Source organism: Corvus brachyrhynchos, unplaced genomic scaffold (assembly GCF_000691975.1).
Source record: "Corvus brachyrhynchos isolate BGI_N302 unplaced genomic scaffold, ASM69197v1 scaffold126, whole genome shotgun sequence".
Taxonomy (NCBI): Eukaryota; Metazoa; Chordata; class Aves; order Passeriformes; family Corvidae; genus Corvus; species Corvus brachyrhynchos.
The window spans coordinates 2,177,960-2,201,839 of NW_008239283.1; the positions used below are offsets into that span (position 1 = coordinate 2,177,960).

The 23,880-nt window shown below is 37.6% G+C and overlaps 1 protein-coding gene across 1 annotated transcript in view; it reads left to right on the forward strand.

Annotated features, from left to right (window-relative positions):
- The window catches only part of LRP1B (LDL receptor related protein 1B), a 483,986-nt gene that overhangs the window by 91,331 nt on the left and 368,775 nt on the right, over nt 1-23,880 (forward strand). Inside the window, exon 3 of the mRNA XM_017740107.1 lies at nt 18,257-18,394. Within this exon, the coding sequence (XP_017595596.1) occupies nt 18,257-18,394 (138 nt within the window). The remainder of the gene's footprint in view (nt 1-18,256; nt 18,395-23,880) is intronic.

Sequence of the window (23,880 nt, forward strand, 5' to 3'; positions counted from 1 at the left end):
AGGAGTCTCAGCTTGCCCAATAAAAACAAAGCAAAACAAAATTATTGTATTTACTGATCTTACCAAGGTGTCCTAGAGCTGCAGTAATGAGCAGTGAAGGCACTTTGGGTGTCGTGTCACAAACATGAACTGGTGCAAGGCAGAGAGTTACGTTGGTATGTTTGGAGTTACGAGATTTTGTTGGAATATATGGACTTTGGTGAACAGAAGCTGCTGAATTTTTTAGTAGTTCCTGTGCATGGGAAATACCAGTTTTGATTAAACGTTATTGAGAGAATTATGAAATCAGAAAGCATGGAATGATCCAGTGACTATTCATCAAAGATGTGGATAATTCAAGTTCATGTGTTTCTTCAGCTCCAGTTGAGATAGCTCAATTAGATTACAGCATTCTGTGGACAGTGTTCACAAAAAAACCCCAAAAAACCAAACTTATTCCTGTTATATTTCTACTTGGAAATAAAAACGTATAGTAAAACAGCTAATGAATATTAGCAACAGAAAACCTGGGAAAATTCTCAGTATAAAAGGACAAGTTAAAAAAGTCATACAGCTCTATAAATGACAAAAGGGGTCATTCCAAAGTGTGCCTGCATTTAGTTATAAAAATCTCCTTTGCTTTTACTGAGCTCTGTTGGGAAAAATCTGCTTTTCTAGAAGATGAGGGAAAGATGGTAAAATGCAGAGTCTCCCTGGATTTGCTGTGGCACAGGGACTAAGAGAAGCTGATGAAAACAAAGATGCAAAAGTGTTCCAAAAAAATGAAATCTTAGCAGTAAATAGAGTTTCAGAAGTGAGATGAAATAGGTCTGAAGGAAAAAAAAAAAGGACTATTAATAGTGTGTGGTTGGTGGACTAAGAAGACTGAGCCACCATTGTGAATACACATCAAGAGGAAAATTGTATTTCGTTAACATTTAGATTTCTTTCTTCAGATATAAAAGGACATTAATTGTATAATTCACAGTTCATGTTCAGAAAAGGAAGAGATTTGCTCTGAATTAAAAGTCATGCTATGAAACAGCCGGGCAGGAGCGAAATTGGCAGTTCTGCACAATAGGCCAAGCATGAATTCCATTATCCCCATGGCACGGAAAGCAAAGCTCGCTGTACACTGCCCAAAACTGTGTAAAAGTCAAAGTGTGGAACAGGAAGGAGGATGTTCAGTACAGCAATTAGTTATCAAGTAACATAATCCCCCAAAAAAGGAGCCCAGTGATGAATAAAACTCTGTGCCTGTCTTAAAACCCACTTGTTAAACTGGTTCAAATGCTGGCAGTGGGTGTACAGAGTTCCAATAATCTGATAAACTGAATTTGAAGATGTAAAACTTAAACTTTGAATAATTTGTTGAGAACAAAGGATTTTTGGGAACTCAGAATGTCTCAGACTTCATGTAGCTTAAAAAGAGGTTTCTGTTTTGAGGCACTTAAGTCTAGGACTTTTTTTTTCTCAGAAACAATGGCAGTTTTTCTAAAAGCTCAACTGGGAACTAAAGAAGTTCACTTAGACCTCTGACTGAAAATCTTTCAGGTAATAGCTGGTTGTGTCTCAACACCAGTAAAAGCACCAGGAAACAATGTGAGTACTGACAGGGTTTTGGAGCTTTTATGGGGCTCTACAAATCTCCCTCTTGTTTATCTTCCAACATATAAAGGTGCCTTCTTCATGGAAGTGAATAAACGATCCTTTTATCTATTTGTAGACATATAAATGCATTCATTGAATATATAGATATGTCAGACCTTATTTTTTCAACTCATTTAAATTAGGAAAGAAGCTATTTTCCTACTCATCAATCAAAGCCTTTCAGCAAGCACTGTAGGTCTTAAAAAAATAAAAAAGGCACAAAAATGTTATAGCAGATGTAGATCTTGAGGGGGTTGGCTTTGTTTTTTTTGGTTTTTTTTTCCCATTTCTTGAATGTGTCTGTTGCCTAATTTCTTGTCTCTTGGTGGCACCTACCCACAGCAGGAGGGTTGGAGCTAGATGATCTTTTTCCAACCCAAAACATTCTGTGATTTATCTCTGTCTCTGATCCTGGGTTATGCTTCCAATATTTCTTTGTCTATGCAGATATGTTTTACTAATACCATTTTTCATTTTATTTTCTCCTTGGTATCCATACTGACTGATGGATCTGTAGCTGCTCTGCAGGCAGTGTGAGGGGGAGAAACTTTGTGAACTAATATTCACATGAGCCACTGCCTGGAGCAAGGAGACTCACAGCTGTTGTTTTATGAAAGTAAATGGGAAAATCTTTTCTCTTTAACTGCTAAATAAAGGCCTTGAAATTTATTTGAATACTGGCTCGTAGGCTGGGACGGTTACTCATTATTGTTCCTCTGATAAGAGAGTTTTATCTTGAAGCAAATCTGAGACAAGCAAAGTTGAGGAATAAGATTCCAAGGAACAGATCTGAAAACTAGGCAGTATATTTGCTAGGAAAAATGGGGCCAATTCTTTTATATTGTGATCTCGACTTCAATAGCTTTCTTTTAATGTATAAAATAAATGCACCAGGGTAAAGCCAGTGACTGTCAGGCAAAGGCAGGTGAATAGCAGAAAGTGAGTCAGGACTAAAGAAGTGCTTAAAAGTGGAATTTTTTTTGAATAAAAACTCAAGAAACAAAGACCACCAGGAGGCAGAGATAACAAAAATGGGAGAAAGGTCCCCTAGACAGCATATGGAACATATATATATATATGTGTGTGTGTGTGTATGTATATATATATATATATATATATAATTTTTTTTTTTTTCCATAAAAGTATCCAAGGGACAATAGCAGAGAGAAAGGGAAACATCACCTTTCAAATATTTGTTGTAGTTAAGAGGTCCCGAGACAGAGACCATTCTTCATGGTGTAGACTTCTCCTTTTTAATCATTTCTAGCATGGGGAAAAGGAAAAAGCTTCTGTGAGAAAGGGCAGGAATAAAAGATACATTTAAAATACTTCCCTCTACTCCATTGTTTACTCATACTCTTTATAATTGAGGTAGGTCAAAGATCAGGCAAAAAAAAAAAAAAAGAAATTGCCTACATTATTTTAAAACTGAAACAAATTTCAATGGCATAAGAATGAAACATCACTTTTGAACCAGCAAAACGGGGATAAAAAGTTATCCCAACTACTGATCTTCTTAGAAGGACATCAGAGAAACCTCAGACAAAATGGGCTACTTGACCATCACTAAATGGACAGTAAAACCAACACAATTGATTTTGGTGTCTGTTTTTAGTCAGAGGACAAATGTAAGTTTCACATTGTTCTGACATTTTTCCTTTTTTTAAGGAAGACTAACAAGGTAAAAATGGATATTTAGGCACAACACTGCATCCCTACAGGCTTTGCTCTTGAAAATTCTGTATTTTCACAGAGCAAACCACTGCAGGGTGCTGGTGTAGCAAACGGAGAGGTCTCAAAAAGGAGGCTGTGGTGATGTACCTACCTCCATCATCTTCAGTCAAACACAAAAGGACAGTACAAACTCTTCATCTATTCCAACCTTCTTAACCTGCAATTCAGGTCTTTTCCCAGGAAATAAGAAACAATATTCAGTTTTCTCTTAGAGCAATAAGAGCCAGCATTGCTGTAGATACAGCCTTCAAAGTCCAGGCTGATCCCAGCTGAAGGTAAAGATGAAGGGAAACTGTTTATCTTGAAGTTAGTTTGTGGCAGCTGAGTTCTCACCTCTTCCATGATGCTCCTGTGTGTTGTGCAAACACCTCCCTTTCCAACTCTGTCAGGTGCTTCTGCAGAGCAGTGCTGGGAACTCAAAATGAATTTTACTCACCGAGTTCAGGAGACTTTTCCAGTCTTAGTATGGAGTTTAGTTTTCCAAATTTCATCTAGTTTCACTCCACATGCCTTGCTTGCTCTGGATCTACACCCAGAACTTTTTGAATGTGCAAGAGGTAATGAAAAGACAGAAAATTAAATATTTGCAAAATATTTTTAAAGCAAAATATCTGTGGACACCACTGACTGCTTTACTTAGGAAAGAAATAGACAACATTTATCTGTGAGAAGCTGAATGTTAAAAAAATGTGAATGTGTGGTAACTAAAATCACCTCCTGCTCTTGTGGGAGCTGCTTAAGGTTAATAGGAGTTGAGAATGGATGAAAACTAAGCAGGGCTAAGAACAGGAACACAGTTATGTTACTTTTTAGGTTTTAACCCGGAAATATACAGCACAAAGGCAAACTATGGAGATTAATAGGATAACATTGTCAATATAGCAGGCTCTAAATTGAATCCTCTAAATATATGTGTCCTAAAAGTCCTTAGGAATGTATTCAGGTAAAATATGAATATTACAGTCTTTTCTTTCTGAGCTGCTTTCATCAGAATGAAGTGACTTTTGTGCTTCACCAAATGCCAGAGCAGATAGGTTCACTAACCACAAAAGGAATTTCTTGAAACTACATTCAAGTAAATGAACTACTTCTCCTAGAACCTGTCTGTAAAGGGTGTAAATAATTCTGACAGCACTCAGACTCACCCATGTGTCTTCTGTAGGTATCAAATACAGACTTTCTGTCATTATTTAATCAACCATTGTAGACTTCAAAAAAAAAAAAAACACAAATCCCACCAGTACCCCAACAGTATCTGTTATGCACTGTCAGTTTCTTGGAAAATTTCTGCTTTCTATTTCAAGTGAACAATAAATGTCCCTACTCTAAAGATACCTAAATTGCAGCACTTATTCCCAGCTGCAGTGAGCCTATCCATTTTTTTAGGCACTGCTGATTCTCAGGAAGAATTACTGAATACTGAGTCACTGGTAATACTTTGGAACCGTGTCTTAAATTTTTTGTAGGCTTTTTTTTTATACATAAAATAGAAAAAGAATCAGTTTGATATCATCAGTGTCATCCCTGTCCTGGAAGGAGAGGACTCATTATAAAGTTGGAATTGAAAATACCACATTCATACCAGAAATTTCCATACCAGCACGGTCCAGGTCTGTTTGCTACAGGAAAATCAGAGGGAAGGATTCTATTTCTCTATTCAACACTTACATATTCAACAAAAATATAAATAATTGTATTTTTTAATCATCCTGAAATTACAAAGACAATGGTATGCTTTTTCTGTCTAAATCTGAAAACACTTTCTTTTTTTTTTTTACAGATCTATATAAGAACTTTAGAATATTTGCTAAATATAAGCCCAGGATTATTTTTTTTTTTTTTCCCCCGTATTGAACTTTACCTGTTGAGTCACAGTGTGTTAGCACAAGACAGTAAAAAAAAAAATAGTTTTAGGCAGAAACTCCACTTTTATTTTGACAAAGTAGCGTGTTCTAAGGTTTTGGAATATTATATATGAAACCAGCATAATGTATATCTTCTTTATAAACTATTTTGACACTTTCTTGGGTTTGATATTTGAAAACATTACAACTATTCACCTGGACACAGTTTTAAATCTCAACTCCTGACAGTTAAAGCCCAATATTGGGGAAAATAGTCTTAACAGCAATCATCAGTCCAGCTCAGTACACTCTGCTGCAATTATCTGGAAATCTTTCCACCACTAGTCCTATTGGGAAAGAGAGGAAATACTTTGCAATAACTGTTTCTGTGCCTGCTAAAAACCAGAATCATATCCTCATTTCTATCTTCAACACACTAATTTTACCTAATAATTAGTGTATTACCATAAACTTCTAGTACAGATACATGAAAACTTTCTAAAAATAGTGTACATGTACCTTGTGTTTGTTCTATGTCCATTTGACTTGGTAAAGTTTTTACCATTTTATATAGATTTATATGGAAGAGGTCTGATTTTATTTCATCATTTCATAACAAGTTTTCTTGGTTTTTTGGTGTTGTTTTGTTTTTTTCAAGCTGATTAAGGTATACACAGGATTTCAAAAAGAACTTGGATATATTTAAATATAGTTTTATATAAATCAAAAGGGTATTTTCTCATCTTGGAGTATAGTTTTTAGAGGTTGTTCCATGACACACAGCTCTCTGCTAGACCTTGATGAGTATCACTAAAGGCTCAATTTCTTGGTAAACACTCTCTGAAGGTCCCCATGATGGAAATTATTCCTCTAGTCAGAAATGCTGAATTTTGTGGCTTAACAGCACTATTTTATTGAGGACAGAAGAGGAGAGTCAGAAGATTGAGATCATAGAATCGCTTTTTGGTGTTCTAAGTTGTAGAAAAAATGCTGCCAGATATGGTAAAAGATGAAAAGCTGAATGTGGTTTTGGTTATTGTCTTCCAGCATTTTGGGTGTTTTCATTCATTTCCCTCTGTCTCTACCAAAGTCCCCACACTTCTGGACTTCCTTTACTCTTGAGTCCTCTGAAGTGTTCAGCTCTTCTAGGACATGGTGGAAAGCTTAAAATACTCTATGAGCAGTGAAAATGGAAATGCTCAGCTCTGAGACACTGTGCTGTTGGTGATGAGGGAGAAAACGTCTCTGTGCCTCTCCCTGGTGAGCAGAACTCAGCAGGCAAATAATACTTTTAACCCCAATGTATTCCCTGTGTATTTCACAGGCAATTACTCTTACTTCTTCAGACAGGCCAGACTTAATGTCTCTGTCCCCTTCACTTGGTGAGGATTCTGCTGCAAGCCAGGCACGGGGTCCTGCAAATTCCAGCAGTCTGGACTATTCTTATTAGTCATGAAATACCAATTTTTGCTTCAAACGTTATCATACAGAATTAAACCAAAAATTACATTTTAAAGCATTTTAAATGACATTTGAGCACTCCAGCTCTCTGCAATTTGCACCTGCTGAGAGCTCCAGGAGCTGTGGGCAGGTGGGCACGGATCACGTCTCGAGGTGCTTGTGCTCAGTCTGGCCTTGAGTTCAGCAAAATCTTGTTTCAGAGGGAATGCAGCTGAATGAGCTGGAAGTTTCCCATGACTTTCATTAGCACTTGCCCGATAATGGGGGAAGATCTGCCTTGAAAGGGCTAAAATACACTGTGGTTGTGTCTGACACGGGCTCTTTGTCTGCTTCCACTGTGCTGTTATCAGGAGGCACTTTGGGTTTTGTGTCGGGAAACTGATAGAGCCAGGACTGAATCATGGTAAATAACACCTCTTCAGAATTATTCTAAGAGTACAAAAATGAGCAGGGAAGGCTGTTTAATTTTCTAGCTGGTAAACACGTGAAACTAATTTTCTCTCTGAATTGTAGTACTATACCACTACAAAGCCTTTTAGAAGTCTCTAAGAACTATTAATTTAACGCTTCCTGTAAGCAATACAGGATTCTTCTACCAGTTGTTCTAATTTTGTGCCCATCTGAGGTTTTGTTCACCTATTTTCATCACTTAGGAAGGGAAGACACATAGATGTTGTGAGAGGGAAGCTTTTCTGTGATATACACACCAACATATGTTATTTTCCATTCCAAATGAAAGAAATTCCAGGTTAGTTTATAATTATGGACCAATGCTCAATCAAATAGGACCCTCAGTGTCTACACAACGCAAAGCCCTGTAATTTTTATCTTTTTGACACACTGTAAACTCCAACAAACCTGATTAAATCTTTTATAGTGTTACATTTTGTACTTAGAGCAATTAAAATTGGTTCTCATCCTTTCAGTGCATGACTAAGAAAAAACACGTTAAACACTTATTTTAATTAGACATAATTTATATGTCTGTGTACAAAATAAAAATGAATAAGTTTATGCTTGCAAACTGCCTTGCTCGGTTTAAAAATGCATGAGAACTATTTTTAAGTTTCTGTGTTAAAATTGAATTAAACATATAAGATAAACCTTAATAAGTAATACAGATTTACCTTTTTTTTTAAAAAAAAGCTCAAATATTTAGACAGTGTTGGCCTTCAAAGCTATGTTTTCATGTGATTATAGAAGACAGCATTTTAGTGGTAAATTTTTACCCCAAAATCATAAATAAAACATGCATGTTGATACTAACATCATCTGCTGGAAAGTCTCACTGTATTGCAAATGACATGACAACTTCATGTTTTGCTGTTTAAAGTGAGGAGTTAAAGTATCAATGTATGTTTTAGTCCTTTCTTGTTTTTAAAACTGTCTTAGGTTATAAATCTCATCCAATCCTGTGGAATTTCATGTTATTTGGGGCTTGAGAACTGATTCTGTGTTTGAATTCCAGATGTGCTGACGCAAATAGGAGCTTGGTAAATTCTTTCTCAGTCCACAGACGTTTCTGAGGTTGTGTGGAAGTGCATAAGTGTTCGTAAGATGAAGGCCTTGGGTTTCCATCAGGGTTTCCAGAGCTTCTAACTGCTATGATCCAGTAAAAATTTCTTTATATCCCCTTATTTTAATACAGTTTCTGAGTCTAATGAAGAGCTGAGCTGGAACATGATGGAATGGCCTATATAGAGATGGAAGATGTGTAAATATGGTCACACACACTTTTACAATGTCAAAGAGACCTGGAGTGCTGCAGAGCTTGGGGCCCATGTGGTTGTTGCATCCAACTGTTCTATTGCACAATTATGCTGCTTTATAAAGAACATTTACAAGCACTTTTCCAGTGACATTCGTACACTCTGGCTATGTAAACATCTATAACAGGAGCGTTGATGTGTTACAATATTGCTGGTATTGGGTACTTTAATTGTTTAGGTAATTAACACTTGTTTAGTTCACCTCCTGCCATTTTCTCAGAGTGAGACCCCAGTAGCAGCCACGTCTGTGCCACACAGAGTGACATCGAGTCATTACAGCAGTTGACACAAGACAGCCCTGAGATGCGTGACACTAATTAAATCAAAATCTCCAAATTAAAAATAGGTTCCTTGTAACTAATGAGGAGTGACCATCTACATGAGACAATATTCATTTTTTACTTCATTGATCGTAAATTACTGCTGTAGAGTGTTGTAGTAAATCACAAAAAAAATCCATTTGCAAAGCTTTTTTGTCCCTGCAAGTACAAAGAATATTCATTATTTTCACTTCCTGAGAGCAAACTTTTTTTTTTTCCCTCTTCATTGACAAATGTTTGTGAAGCCATTCTCCAAAAATAACCAGGGAATATAAAGTATACTTATAAAAATAAATAAATAAAATATATAAATATATAAATATACAAATATATAAATATATAAGTATATAAATAAATATACAAATATATAAATGTATAAATATATAAATACATAAATACATAAATATATAAGTATATAAATATATAAATATAAAGCAGTGACTTTGCTTATGTTGGTACATACAAGGACCTCCCTTTATATTCTGATACATCCTAAATGCAAGAGCTTGATAAAAGTGTGGATCAGGGTTTTTTTTTATTTTTAGGGACTATGGCAAAGAGCACAAATTCTCTCATCTCTTTGGGAAGTTTTACTGCTCAAGCTGAAGCTGTTGTCATTAAACAAGCATATAAAAATAGGAAAAGTCTTTGATGCATAAATGTATTTTGTTGGACAGTTGTGATGGAAGGTTATAGTGGTGAGATTTGTTTTATTGTTGTTTTTAATCGAAAAAGCTACTGCCACACTGAGCTTTGGAAGACAAGACAGAGATTGGATTTTTATGAAAAATTCATGCCAGACGTTTTCTCTTAGAGGTTCTTCATTCTCTCTTCCAAGAATCAACCTGTTTTCTCTACAGATAAATATCTTAATCGGTGTTTTCTGACTGCAAAGAGCTTGAGGGTGTTTTTGATAGCTTGTGTGAGATGATGCTTTATATTCCATACTACTTCATATTTCAAGGCTACGTATTTCCATTTATGGAACTTTAGAATGAAAATTTTAAGGTGAAAGGATGAAATTTAGGCATGTTTAAGCAATATCAGAGGTCTAAAAACTATGCAAGACACGTTCTAATATTTATGTTCACAATTCCAGGGTAATTTTGAATGGGGAATGGGAAAGGTGAAGTACCATATTAAGGTGATAGTAGGTCATATGTGCATATGAAGCAGTAGAGAGAAGAGGAGATTTTGATTTGAGAAGAATGGTAAAAATTAGAATATTTACCTTGACTTCAGTAAAGGCTGGACTTTTATAAACTGTTCTGTAGGAATGAAAATGTCTTTTCTGCATAAAGATGCAACCCTGCTGACTACATCAGTAGACATCCTGACTTCATCAAATCTATGAATGTTTAATTTTCACTGACATCAGAAAAATATGCAAGCACAAACATATTTCTCTTTTGGTCTTTAGGTCCTTGTCAGTTCCTCTATAAAGTAAAGTTAGGTGTTTGTGTTGCTCTCACTTCTAAACTTCATTTTCATTCTGGTACAGTGTGGCACTCTTTGAGCGCTATATATTTATTGATTTATTTATTATATTTATCTTCTGACACAGAGAGAAAGAATATTGGAGCTCCCCAGGCTACTTCAGTCTCAGTTCTTCTCCACTTCTCTTTGCCATCACTTGTTCTTTGCTTTTTCTGACACCAGACAGGTTACAGACACCCTGCAGGACAGTGGGGGTGAGGTAAGGTTTGGTGGTTTGGTGTTCCCCTTGTGGTCATGGATTTCACTGATCACCCCTAATGTTGTTTCAAGGGAAAAAAAAAAAAAAAGAAAAATCACTTAGCCATTGTATTTAATCCAGAAGTGGTTACATTTAGAGCTGTTCAGTGAGAAATTACTCCACTTTTGTAGAACTGTTACATTAGATGGAGGTTGGCTGAGGAGGGGATCTTTTCCCCCTTTGCTAGGTGAATTTTCTAGTTTGAGATAATTTAGGGATGCAGAATGTCCAACTTCATTTAGGAATATAGATGGACTTCGCTGTTAATGAGCTGATTTTACTGTTACCGGTCGAATACCTGCATGGCTTTTATAGCTTTAGTGGCAACATTAAGCTAAGTTGAAAACCACACTTAATTCATGTCCTGATTCTGGTGGCTGCTCTTGGCCTGACCACCCCAAGAGCTGTGTTCTGGCTCCAGCTGCCTGCCCAAAGGGGCTTTTGGATAATGATTCAGCGCTGAGCTGTTTTAGAAATATTTCCTCCACCTCTTTTTTCCTCTTCATCAGCCTTTGTGCAACCTTCAGCACAGCTTTTCCCCTGTCTCCACTGCCATCAGCTCCATTACAGGAGAAAGGATGAGTCCTGTGGCTCCATTAATTATTTACACCTGTGCAGTGAAGATGAGCAAGTGTCTGACACGCAGAAAGCAGCGAGCAGGAAACAGAGCCAGAGGGGAAGTGTCTGCTGGAGAGCCATCTCAAACGGAGCTCCTGACAGAGCCCTTATCTGGCACTGTGCAAACAGGGTTCATGGTTTGAAACTAAGTATTTAAAACGTTGAATTGCTGGGTACTATTAGCTTTAGACTGGCTTGCTGTTTGCTTTTGTGTGCTGTGTACAAATCCACACAGAGGGAAAGGGGAGTGTAGAGCATCATAAAGCCAATACCCCTGTGCTGTGTGCTGCACCTGTGAGTTCACTTGTGCACAGCACTGGTGCTAAGAGTGTCACGGGAGTACAGGAATGGGAGTTTTGTGAGCCACTGTGAGCCTTGTTAGCTTTACAGCCAGATAACCTCTTGAACTGTTTTGCCTGCTGTAGTGCACAGAACTGGGAACCGTCCTTTGGAACTGAATTTTAATGTGGATATTTTGTTTTTCTTTTTTTTTTTTTTTTTAAATTATGTGTTTTTTACTGACCAAATTATATATCACAGAATCATTTAGGTTTGAAAAGCCTGCTAAGATTATTGAGTCCAGCACTACTGTGTTCACCACTAACCCATGTCCCCAGGTGTTGTATCTACATGTCTTTTGAAGATCTCCTGGGATGGTGACCCCACAACTTCCCTGGGCAGCCTGTTCCAGTGCCTGATCACTCCTTTGAGGCAGAAATTTTTCCCAGTATCCAATCTAAACCTTCCCTGATGCAACTTGAGGCCATTTCCTATTGCCCTATCACTTTGGAGAAGGGACAGACTCCATCTGGCTGTACTCTCCTGCCGGGGAGTTGCAGAGAGTTGGAAGGTCCCTCCTGAGCCTCCTTTTCCCCAGGCTGAGCCCTCCCAGCTCTGTCAGCTGCTCCTCATGGGTCTTGTGCTCCAGACCCATCCCCAGCTCTGTTCCCTTCCCTCAAAGTCTGTCTTGTCCTGAGGGGCACAAAACTGAGCACAGGATTCAAGATGAGGCCTCAGCTGATCAATGCAAGTTCTTGATTGGATTTGGGAATCTTTGGCTTGGATAGCTGTTTTTCTCCTCCCTGTGCAGAGCAGAAGGAGCTGTTGACATCCCCCACGTCAAGAGCAAGCGCAGGGATGAGACACTTGTCACCAGGCGCGTGAGGGCCGTGAGTCAGCACAGATGACTGCTTGTCAGACCCTCATGACTCAAAGGATCTTTAGATTTTTGAACCTTTTCATTTTCTGTTCCGTTTCTGTTTGTTTCAGTGGTGGTTTCTACAGTCTTAAGTCCTCTCTTGGAGTCATAAGCCATGACTTCTGTGTGCTGTAGCTGTATTTGCTCATTTGCCAACTCACAAAGCCACTGGATGCCACTGGTTTTATTCTCTCTTGTGAAGTGTTATCTTGGAGACAAAATGCTGTGTCTGTGAGGACAGAGTTTTCACTTACTGTGCTGTTACAAACAGCACAAAACTTCTACTTTCCTCTTCTTTTCAGTTATCTACATCCTACTGTAAATGTTTATTATTCTCCTTCTTACATGGGCAGCTGAATACCTGATTTAATTAAAGGTGACTTCAAATTTATATTAATTATCAGTCTACATAGTTAAATCAAGCATATGGATAAAAGCAACTATGGATAAGGGGTTACTTATGCTACATAAATCCTTACTAAATATGAAATCTTTCTTTGCAGATATATAAGATAGCACAGAGTAATGATTTTAAGTAATTTCCATGCATTTATCTCAGTGTTTGAAAGTTTTGGAATGAGAAATGTGCCTCTAGTCTGGGTAAAAATTGTCTTTATAAAGCAGTTATAATACCATGAGATACCCTGTGTGTTTAGTTTACACATTAACTCGTAACTACAGAAACCAATACATAGAATTCAACCTCTTGTGAGAGTTCAAATATTGAATTTAAAAAAAAACAAACCCAAAGCCCAATACAAAACCATCTAATTTTCCCATGAAAGCAACTTCTTCATTAAGGTACAATATGTCTTGTCTTGGCAGGGTCAGAGACATTACTTCAAGATGTTGTGACTATAAGTTTTATAAAAGATAATCACTTTTGAAATCCCTTGTTATAGATAATGAACTGGGCAGAAAATAAATTTAAAACCCCAACTGTGAGAAGGCTCCTCACAATTAAAATTACATCAGATATTTTATGTTACTTTGGCTGCATGTGGCAGGTTGTTTCTTGTTGCCAAGAGCGGTATTAAAGAATAAAGTTTTAAAATCAGTTCTGCAGCCTTAAATATCATATTCCATATTCTGAGTCCACGGTAGAAATGGGGTACCAGCAGTGCTTTAAAGGAAAGTTAACAGAAAAATCTTCACAATCTTATATGTGATTTTGACAAGCCACATACTCTATTGTACCATAATGTTTTTATTTAAACACCTATTTATCCAGTGAGATTCCAAAATTTGTGTCAATTCCTCTTCTTTAAAATAAAATTGAATTCAAAAGCCATGGAATAAGGTTTTGTTCAGGATAACTGCTCACTGTGGAGAAGATTCACTCCAAAAAGACACTTAGGAGAGCAGGAAGGATCTTCAAGTCACTGATGTACAACACTACCAGGAATTTTGAAGACATCCCAGAGTTTCGTACAATTGGTTCTTAGGGCTGAGGACAGCCCAGGATTAGAGCTGCTCAAAAAATGCTGGTCTTGAAGTAAATTGGAAGCAGTGATGTAAAAGGATGTAGCACATTTGGCTGCCTTGTCTCTTGCTTAAAATTCTAACTACTTGCCTAAGTTGTTCAAAGAAAAAGCACTTTGTAAAAACTTAGTTGAGAAAGACACAGGTGAAAAAATAAACACAGAAGGAGCAGCTTTGATGCTCTTTTTGGTAACAGTTGTCAAATAGGAGCATCAGTAATTGAGTCTCCAGTAAATGGGTGTGTATGTTTTACTGTTAATATAATAACTTCCTGTGAACCTTGAATTTGTGTTGTGCAAGTATATCTGCATTTGGAAATACCCTCCATTCATAGTTAGTAAACCTCATAAACTCTGTACGTAAAGTTGTACCTTAATTTACCTTAGCTTGGAGAGATTGCTTCTCTAAGAGAATGTTTCCTTCAGAAGAAAAAAATGTGCATCATGAAATAATGTTCATTCATAATTTTTGCTAACTAACACTAGTATATTGCTTTTGATAATGACAATAGTGGAAATAACCAGTTTGTAGATTCTTGGTTACATTCTCCAGTTTGAAATTTAGTAGAGCAGGAGCCTGAGGTGAGGCAGGCAGAGTTTTCATTAAGCATAGATTCACAGATGCCATGTGAACGGTGAAATGTCTCTGCCTTTAATACTTTCTCACAGTGCTTCTTTAGTGTGAACCCAGAGCTCATGATTGATTCCTCCCCTTGTCTCCTGCTGGGGGACATCACAAGGAGTCTCTTACCTCTTCCCAACCCTTCTGACCTAAGGGCACCTTCGCTGGAGGGCCTGGAGCTGGATTCCCTGTGAACTGCACAGGGATTGCAAAAACACTGTCCAGTTTCCTTCCAGTGTGTGTGACTCAGTGTGGCCAAATCAGAAATGGCTTTCCCAGGTGATCCGACAGCCAAAGAAATCTGGATCCCAAATGAATCTCTCTCCTGTTTCCAGCCTGTCTGCCCCTGGGCACAGGCTGTTCTCTGGAGATTCAGGGAAAGCAGCAGTAATCTGTCCACCTGGCCATGGAATGTGCCCAGCCTTGGTACCCTCACCAATCCTGATCCCCACCCACTATCCCTAGGGAAGTGCCTAGTGCCCAGCCACCCTCCCCTAGGGCTGGGACAGCCCTGCCTGCAGCTCCCCCGTGGCCCTGGCTCGGCTACTGCAGCTCAGCTCTTTTCCTGTTCCTCAGCCATCTGTTCTGAGACAATTACTCACAGAGACAGTTGGATATTCTGCTGCCTGAGCTGACTCTCTCGAGCTGCTCACATCCTCTTTGCCCTCCAAGCAGCATCCCAGGATGAATGTTTGGAACATCGGGATGTTGTATTACCATAATTGCAGCCAGTAATTTTGACTATTTTTCACCAACTGGCAAGGCTAGGAATTATGATATCTTTTGAAGGGAAGAAAAGACACCATCCATCTTTTATATTCTTAGCATTCTTGCACAGATGTAAAATACACTGAGATTATTTTGAAGAAGAACACTTTTAAATTCCTTTTTCCGAAGTTCACTTGATAACACTGCCAGAAGTGGCTGTCTGTTAAAGGGAGAGTGAAGAGGAGTAAACAAGATAAAAAGCTACTCTTCTTTATTTGCATTAGACATTTCAGAAAGTGCAGCAGCTGGGAAGGATTCAGTGGGAGAAGCAAGTGCTACTTCAAAGGCGTCACAACATGCAGCTTGATTTGGCTTTTTTTTTTTTTTTTTTTTTTTTTTTTTAATTTTTTCAGTACAGGTGGTAGAAATTGTGGGCCTTGGAACCCGCTGTCTTCTTCCACTGGTGTTGATAGTTGAGGCTTATTATCATTTAGAGTTGTTTTGTAGACAGAATAAGTCACAAAGCTTCTATAAAACAGGACTTTTTGGGACTGAAGCTCATCTTCATGATTAAGTCAAGTTGCCTTCCAAAACATCATGCTTGTAACAAGCCAAAGTACAAATGACTTTATCTTAATCACGTGGATAAGGGAATGACTTCCAATCTTCTGCTTTCACAAGTGGTGCACAAAATTTCTCTCAAAAACAAAACAATTCGAGTAATACTTTCTGGAGTGTTTTTCAGTGTCCCATCCTATGTTCCCAAACAAAGAAATCTAATTAGCAAGCTCCCCTACTAAGATTTTGAGTTAGAGAATATGCTTAGAATTGCAGGATGCTTATGTCCTGAAGAAATCTTGTATTTTAAAAGCAAGTCGTCACATAGACAGGAGCATATCAGACTAGACTATTAAGGTTTAAAATGTTAATTAAGAGATTCCTTCTTGTCATTCATTAAATTTAGGATATATGTAAATATGTTTATATAGTTTAAGTCACAGATCTCAAGTTTTCTGTTTGATATCAAAGTATGAAGACCCTCTAGCAATCTAGGGTTTGTAGTAATGCAGGTACCGCAGTTCCCATGCTTCACAGATTTTTTTTTTTTTTTTAAGTGAATTTTCTCTATTTTAGAAGAAAAAACCTTTTTCACTCCCGACATTCTATCACAGATGCTTTAACACAGATACTAAGCAAGTTATTACTAGCAAGTCAGAAAATTAGTTTGGTTTTGTTACATGTAAGGTGCCTTCAAGTGCTGATGCAGCTGCAATGGGAATCAAATTAAACCTTTTGGTTTTATACAACCTACCTGACACTGAACATTGGGCTGCTTTATTTCTGTTCTTCCTTGAAAGGTCTGCAGAGTCAAACTTGTCCTGGAGGAGTGCCTGGCACTGCCAGGGGCTGTAGGCACTGTAGGGAACTTCACGTGCTTGGGGTGCTTCATGGTATGAAAAGTCCTACCTTCAGGTCACAAAAAGAGGAGTAAAATGCCCCAAACCCAAACTTTCTGATTCTCTGTTCCCTGTTACCATAGTCTTCAAATTCTAACATCTAGGATCAATGTTGATCAACTTTCAATGTTCCGTTGTTACTTTCTTTTTATATTTCACTGGAAAAAACAAGGAATTTGTTTTCTTTGTGAAGTGTTTTAATCCCTTCACATTTGATTCTCCTGTATTTAACCCAGAGCATGATGAGAATAGTTTGTGTTTCATCCTGGAAGCACACAAATTGTTTGAGACAGGGTACATTCATCCCCATAAGCATTACCTTTTCACCCCTAGAGCCAGCATGCTATAGGGGTTAATCAGGAATTCCTCAAGGATGTCATTGGTGTCCCCTCTATGGGTGCAAGGTGTGGAGCTGGGAGGTCAGAGGAGGGAGCAGGGCAGTACATCCCACTTTTCTGCCCCACTGATAGGGGCTCCTGCTTTGCTTGGGGATGCCCTGTGCTGGTGGGAGTTTTCTAATTGGCACAAATTTTGTGTTAGGATTTTTACTTAATGGTCTGTGCTTAGAGGTATCACCATTACAGAAGTTGTAGATTCCCCTGGAATGGTTTGTCCTGCTGACTCCAAGAGACAAGATCTGACAAAGCTGGGATTTTCCAGCTTACTAGCGAGCTTTCAGCTGCCAGAGGTTTCTGTCCTTCCTCTTGGAGTTTGTGCCTCGAGGGAGGTGAAAGCATCTTACACTTGAGCACTGTGCATCCAAGGATAGATTTCCCTTAAGGACTGTTATAAGCTGCCAGAGTTCAGCACAGACCCAAGGTTCCAACACAAGAAATCAAGGCGGTTCAAGTTGTTTTCCTAAAAAATTTCCACCCCTTTGGTCTCTGTGTAGCTAATGATATACAATGTATAAATTACGGTTCAACATTAAAATGAGCTGAACCCTTCAGACTTCCAAATGTTCTTTGCAGTGTTAAAAATCTCAAAGCCTTTTTAATGTGAAATTACAGGGGGAATTTTATCAGTCAGAACCCTTTCTAAGGGATAAACAAAAGAGACTCTCAAAAGTCCCTAAACTTCCTCAAAACTCCCTGAACCAAACACTTCAGGAAAAGGGGACTGAGATAAGTGATTACAGCTGGGGTGGTATCCCAAAGGGAGCAATCACAGCATCCTTATCCTCCCCCTTCCATCCTGGACTGTGCAGTTTCTGAGGCAGTCTCCTGGGCTGGAGAAACAGTTTCTCTGATCTAATGCAGCCACAAATATGTGACATTTATATGTATTTTCATAAATATCTACAATTATCTGCACAGCATAACAGTGGAAGTAAATATAGATACCTATTATTCTTGATGTGACTCTTGATAGGATATTCACAGGACAATTGAAAATCTTATGATGCTTTTTAGTGTCTGCAAAGCTTATTTCAGCAACTGTAAAACACCTGTATTTCAGGAAATAGTCCTCTGAGCCATTGTTTTCCATGTAATTGCACTAATCATTTCTTGATGACTTTAATTCTCATAAATGCAGTGATGACAATGCCCTAAAATCTGCAAAATGGACTAATACACAGAGTGTTGCCCTTAGCTTTAAAAAGGAAACAAAGTGCAGAACTTTCTTTGCCTTGTTGTGGATGAAAAAATATGTGTAAGAAGTTTTCCATCTGTTCTTTAGGTCCTGAGGAAGCAGATTTCAAGTGCAGCCCGAATTTCATCAGCTGCATTGGCACCAACAAATGCATCCACTTGTCCCAGCTCTGCAATGGGGTCTACGACTGCTCCGATGGGTACGACGAAGGAGTTCATTGCAGGGGTGAGTGAAAATTGCTTTAACCTCAAATCTTCCACTGTATTTTCTGTTTTGAGTCCAAAGAGAACCAGAATTTACTCCTTGGGAATGCACATAGGTACATATGTGTGTGTATATATGTAAAACAACAGAAAGCGAGCTGATAGAAGCGTATTTTAATATGTGTTTCAAGTTAATTTTAGAAAGTATTTTGTGTGAACAAAAATCAAGTAAAAAATAAGCCCCCAGAGACTTTCAGAGTTTTCCTTTATTAGTTACTAGGCTTATATGATGGAAACTCTTAAATGAAAAGAAGGATGAGGAAACTCTTCAGTGATAAAAACTTGGGCACATACTGTTTGCCAGGATGTGTTTTTTTCCTTATAACTTCTGTTAAAAAAAATAAAAACCAAAAAACAAAAAACAAACAAAACAAAAAAAAAAAAGAAAGAAAACCACTGAAAAACGTGTCAAATTTGTTATGAGCATTATTTTGCATAGAGGACTTCGTTTCAGGAGGATTTTATACAAATAATCTACTGTTTAATAGAGTAGTCACCAAATTCTGACAATGAGAAATCTTAAATAGAAGTTGGTGAAGGTCAATTATTTAATATCTCAGCTCTAGTACTCAGATGGCTGATTGAGGTCTGCCTTGGGGATAGTCATAGGGCCAAATCTTGGGTGCCTTGAGTCAGTTATTTTTAATCAGTAGATTTCCAGATGAATGATTGATGCTCAACAGATCTCATGTTCCAAACCAGAAATTCAGAGACAGGTCCTGGGACTTCCACTGCAATCCAGTATGACAATATACAATGAAAGATACAATTAATGGTAGAGTTCAGAAAGTTAAATTAGAATTTAAAATTTCATGTGGACGTATTTTCAGAGCTGTCAGAGTAAAATCTGAGACCATGCCAAAAATAAGCCACATGAAAAAAAAAAAAAAATGCCATCTGGAATTAATCATTATAATACTGCTGACTTCACAAAACTACAAATAGTTATTTTTATATAACCAAATGAGGATACTGGCTGTTATAAAAGACATGAAAATTCTTATTCACAGTGATAGGAATCATTTCTTTTCTTGAAGGCTCAACTGTTTTATAGTCCTTGTTCAATGAGCATTATACAAAATCCAAATTTGTGTCAGCATATTGGTTTTAGCACTGGGCCCAGCATCCAAAAAAGCCCCAGAAGTCAAACTGGCCAAAGCACTATTTGGCCTATACTGAAACTTTCTGAAGTTGCAGGTGAGTGTTCTTGGGAGAACAGTATTGATTCATTAAGTTCTGTTTAAATGTATATTCTGCAATTTTTCATGTTTTTCTGTAAATTATTCTGGATGAAATGACAGAGGATTAAAAACTTCCAGTGCTGAATAATTATCATATTATAACTGTCGTATATTTTTGTTGTATATCAAGTCTTTAAATGACAAGATTAATGGAAGCAGAAAATACATATATATAGATTAAAAGTAAAATCCTATGTTAGTGGAAATGAAATATTTTTGCTTTTCATATGTAGCATTGTGTGCATGTGTCCTGGACTTTGGAATGTGATAGCACATGAAATACCCAATCTTTATTCATGTCCTTTTAATTTATGCTCAAATACACCTTGTGAGATTCATATTGATTCCCACTCTATTCTTTATTATCATACATGAATATGAAAACTGCCCAGTGGAAAAATTAATGTCTGCTTTAATAAATCACCATAAAATTTGGTAAAACATTCTAAACAAACATTTTTTCTAGACCACACAGAACACCTACATAATGAAGTCTCACAGTACCTCCTCATCTAGTAAATTGATTTTTGTGGCAATTGCATATTTTTACTTGCTATTGAGGGCAGTACTTGAAATTATCACTGGACATATTTCTGTCAACAGAGCCAAAGAGTATAGAAAACCATAATTTTATATGATGATCCTGTAGTTTGTTGCAAACAACTGCCACTAAAGTGTCATTATGCTACATTCCTATGCATGAAATATTTGGTATTAATGCTTTATAGTTGTAATTACTGTCTCTCTCTATATATATGTATCTATATATCAGAAAAATGTTTGGGTAACCTTTGAGTCATTCTTTACTTTCTGAGTCTTGAACATGCAAGTCATACGTTGAACTCATTTATGTGGCCAAAAGTTGCAAAGTTACCTCAGAAATCCAGCCAAATCATTAGCTTTTTCTTTCTATCACTCACAAGAGTGGCATTATGGCATTATCAATTCTGCTCTAATTAACAGTGTTCATGGGAAAGTTGTGATCGAGGAAGGCAACAGCACTTTTCAATATTCAGTTGCAAACAGCCCAGTTGGTCACAGAGGTATGGTAAAATAATCTATTGCTGGGAACACTGATAGGGCTGTGTAAATAAGTCACAGTCCAAGCACCAGGAAAATAAGTTATGGTATGAAATATGGGGGTGTCACAAGGGCAAAGCCCATTTCAGTGCACAGGTAACTCCAAAGGGGTGAAACCTTAAGAACTGATGGAGTGTAAGTATCCAGTAAGTGGAAGTATTCTAATTTCTTTCTCTAAATTTAACATTCTCATGTTAATTCATTATTAACAATCTTTTAGAGATGTATTCAGGCCTGCACCTTTCCCTGCCAAGGGGAAATGCAGTCATATCTCCAGTGTGAAATGGTAATGTATGGGGAATTTCAAGGAAATAGTAGTAAATACAATGACACTCCTGTATTATCATCTTTTATTTCAGGCACATATGCATTTTTGCTGGTGAATGTAATGCATAAATTCAGGGGAGGTTGTGGCAATATGAAATAAAGAATGTTTTATTGTGTATGGTTGTTTCACATTATGTGTTCCAATGTCCTTCAGAGGAGAAAGGGGTGCGTAATTCACTGGATTTGAACCTCAGAGCATCTAATGGTGATAAGACATCTGTATTTGGTCCTTTTGGATTCCTTTTCATTTTTTGACTAATTGAGGAATGAATGCTTTAGAGAGGCTGACTAAGCAAGGAATCAAAATAGATATTAATCCTTCCTATAAAGCTTTTACTGGGGCTGTTCAGCTTTCTGGTAACTCCAATAATTCCACCACGATCCAGCCCTGCTGAATGGGGGAGTTCATGCCCATCAGCTCCTGGGAGAGTTGATAAGGCTGAGATAAAAATTACCAGTGCCAAAACTAGAGCCAGGCTCGAGTAGTTCTAGTAGAAGACTGCTCCAGATCTGCTCTTAGCAATTAAGCTTCTTTCTTTGACACACTTCTTGAGGCTTCTTTTGAGAGCCAGGCCTTCATTTCAGCTGCATTTGCAGCCACTTTTACAGCTCAGCCGAGCGATCAGGTGAGAACTCTCCTGCCCTAGGGGAGCTGCCAAATTATTGCAAACTGAACTATTTAGCTCCAAGTCTTTCCTTCACAGGGTTCATCCCAGTATGGGGCTGGGGTTGGCTCTGGCTCTGGCTTTGGTCAGTTAAAGCTGGGGTTGTGTGGCTGCAGCTTTTCCCAGTCTGATTTTGAGGTATTTTGAAGATTAAAATACCTCTTCTTATTTTTTTTTTTCCCCCTGAAAGTTTTAGGAATGGTTCAGGCACATATCCATCATGGGTTAGTTGGACTTACCTGGCCTTGAGTATGTAAAGCATTAGATATAATTATTAAGATAATTTCTAGAAAATTAAACTCACATTCCCATGAATCTCAGTAACGGTTTTTTTATAGGGTGTAGAGGTGAGCTGTACAGTTTTATAAATCAGTGCTTTATATATATGTATATGGCAAAAAATTGAATGCGGTGTGCCAAAATTGGGGTTTAGTCTGCCTCTGAGTTAGAGCTACAGGAAACTGAAACTTGTACAGAATATGGAGATCTCCTTTTTTAGTTAACTAACTTTAGTTATTATTTAGTAGCTCCTGGAATATCTGTGCTGAAATTTTAGATATTCCAGCCAGAAAATGCTAGAAGAATACTGCAAAAAATATCAGTGCAAATAGAATCCTTCTATGTCTTCAGATTTTTGGATCTTTATTAGCTGTGATCTGAACCATAATCTCCAAAGTCTCTAATCAATAAAATATTCAGAGGCAAACTCTGGATCATTTACTATTAAAGAACTGCAGAACTGCAGAAATTTTGGCCAAAAGTTGTTCTGTTTTAGCAACCTACAATCAGAGTATTATTTTTCTGTTTAGGCTTTTTGAATGAATTGTCATTATAAGTTGAAGATAAATGCTGCTATTACTGAATCATGTTTTCTTCTGGTCTTTCTACAGCTGGAACACTGGGAAATTTTAAATAGTGTTTTCCAGAGGGGAAAATACAAATTTCAGAGTTTTAAGGAAAATTCAGACCTTTTAAGAATGAGGCAAAGTTACAAAACTGAAAGATATGGACCTACATTTAGACTCTAATCTTGCTTTTTTGCTTTCTAATGAAAGGTGAAACAAGGTAACAAAAACCCCTAAAAAGAGTTGTAAATGTTCCTCCATTTTCTCATGAGACTTTTTCTGGAAGTAATGCACACCTGCAAGAGAATTCCCTGTGAACTCATTTGATTTATTCTGACAAGCTTTAAATCACTCATCCTTTAAGGCTGTGATGTACAAAGTGTCACATGAGGTTGCTGAATCTGTGAACCCCCTGGAAATCTCCCAGAGCTCCTGATGTACCAGTGGGGCTGCTGAAACCATCCTGTAACATTTGGAATGATTCCCACTGCAACCACTCTGCATTCTGCATCAAGGTTTTCACTTGGGTTATGAGGTAGAAAAGAGAACAAAGTGTGGACATTACAATAAAACAATCAGGTGTTTTTGCTTTGGAACAGAGCTGCCAGGAAAGAGCTCTTTTTGTCTGGGTGAAGGCTGAATTTACATTGTTTGGTATTATGATATCTCCTCATTTCACCATTCAAACATCCAATTTCTTGTATATTACTCTCTTTGCTATCTTTTTGCCTTAATAGTGCATGATGTGGCTCTTTGAAATTAGTCAAGGTCATTTAGTCTATTCTACTGTGAAGACAAAGAACTCATAGGCTTGGTGATTTAATAACTTTCCATCACAAAATCCTTTTGCAGCAAAGCAAATTAGAGGAGGCTGGTTGGGGAATGAGCAGTGGAAGACATTTGAGTGATGTGATTTCATCCTGTGTTGATGGGCTGCTGCTGAAGAGGTTTTTTAGGCTAGAATTCACAAATGAACGCTGTTGTGAAGGCATCAGCACTGTCTCTGTGGCAAATTAAGTGTAGGATTTAAATGTTTGGCCACATAAGATGATAATATGTGATAGCAGATCATTAACTGGTGCATGGTTTGTAGAGAGTGTTGTGATCTTGTCCATTGAAGGAGCAATGCATGTTGGGTCTGCTCCCAGTCAGTATTTCCATTTCAGTTGCAGTATCCATCTTCCTGAGAGAAAATGCTGGATACTGTTCCTTACTGGCAAAATCAAGTGTTGGTCGGGTCTGGCCTCCCCGAATACAAATTTTGGTCAGGTTTTTAGCATACAAGTTTAA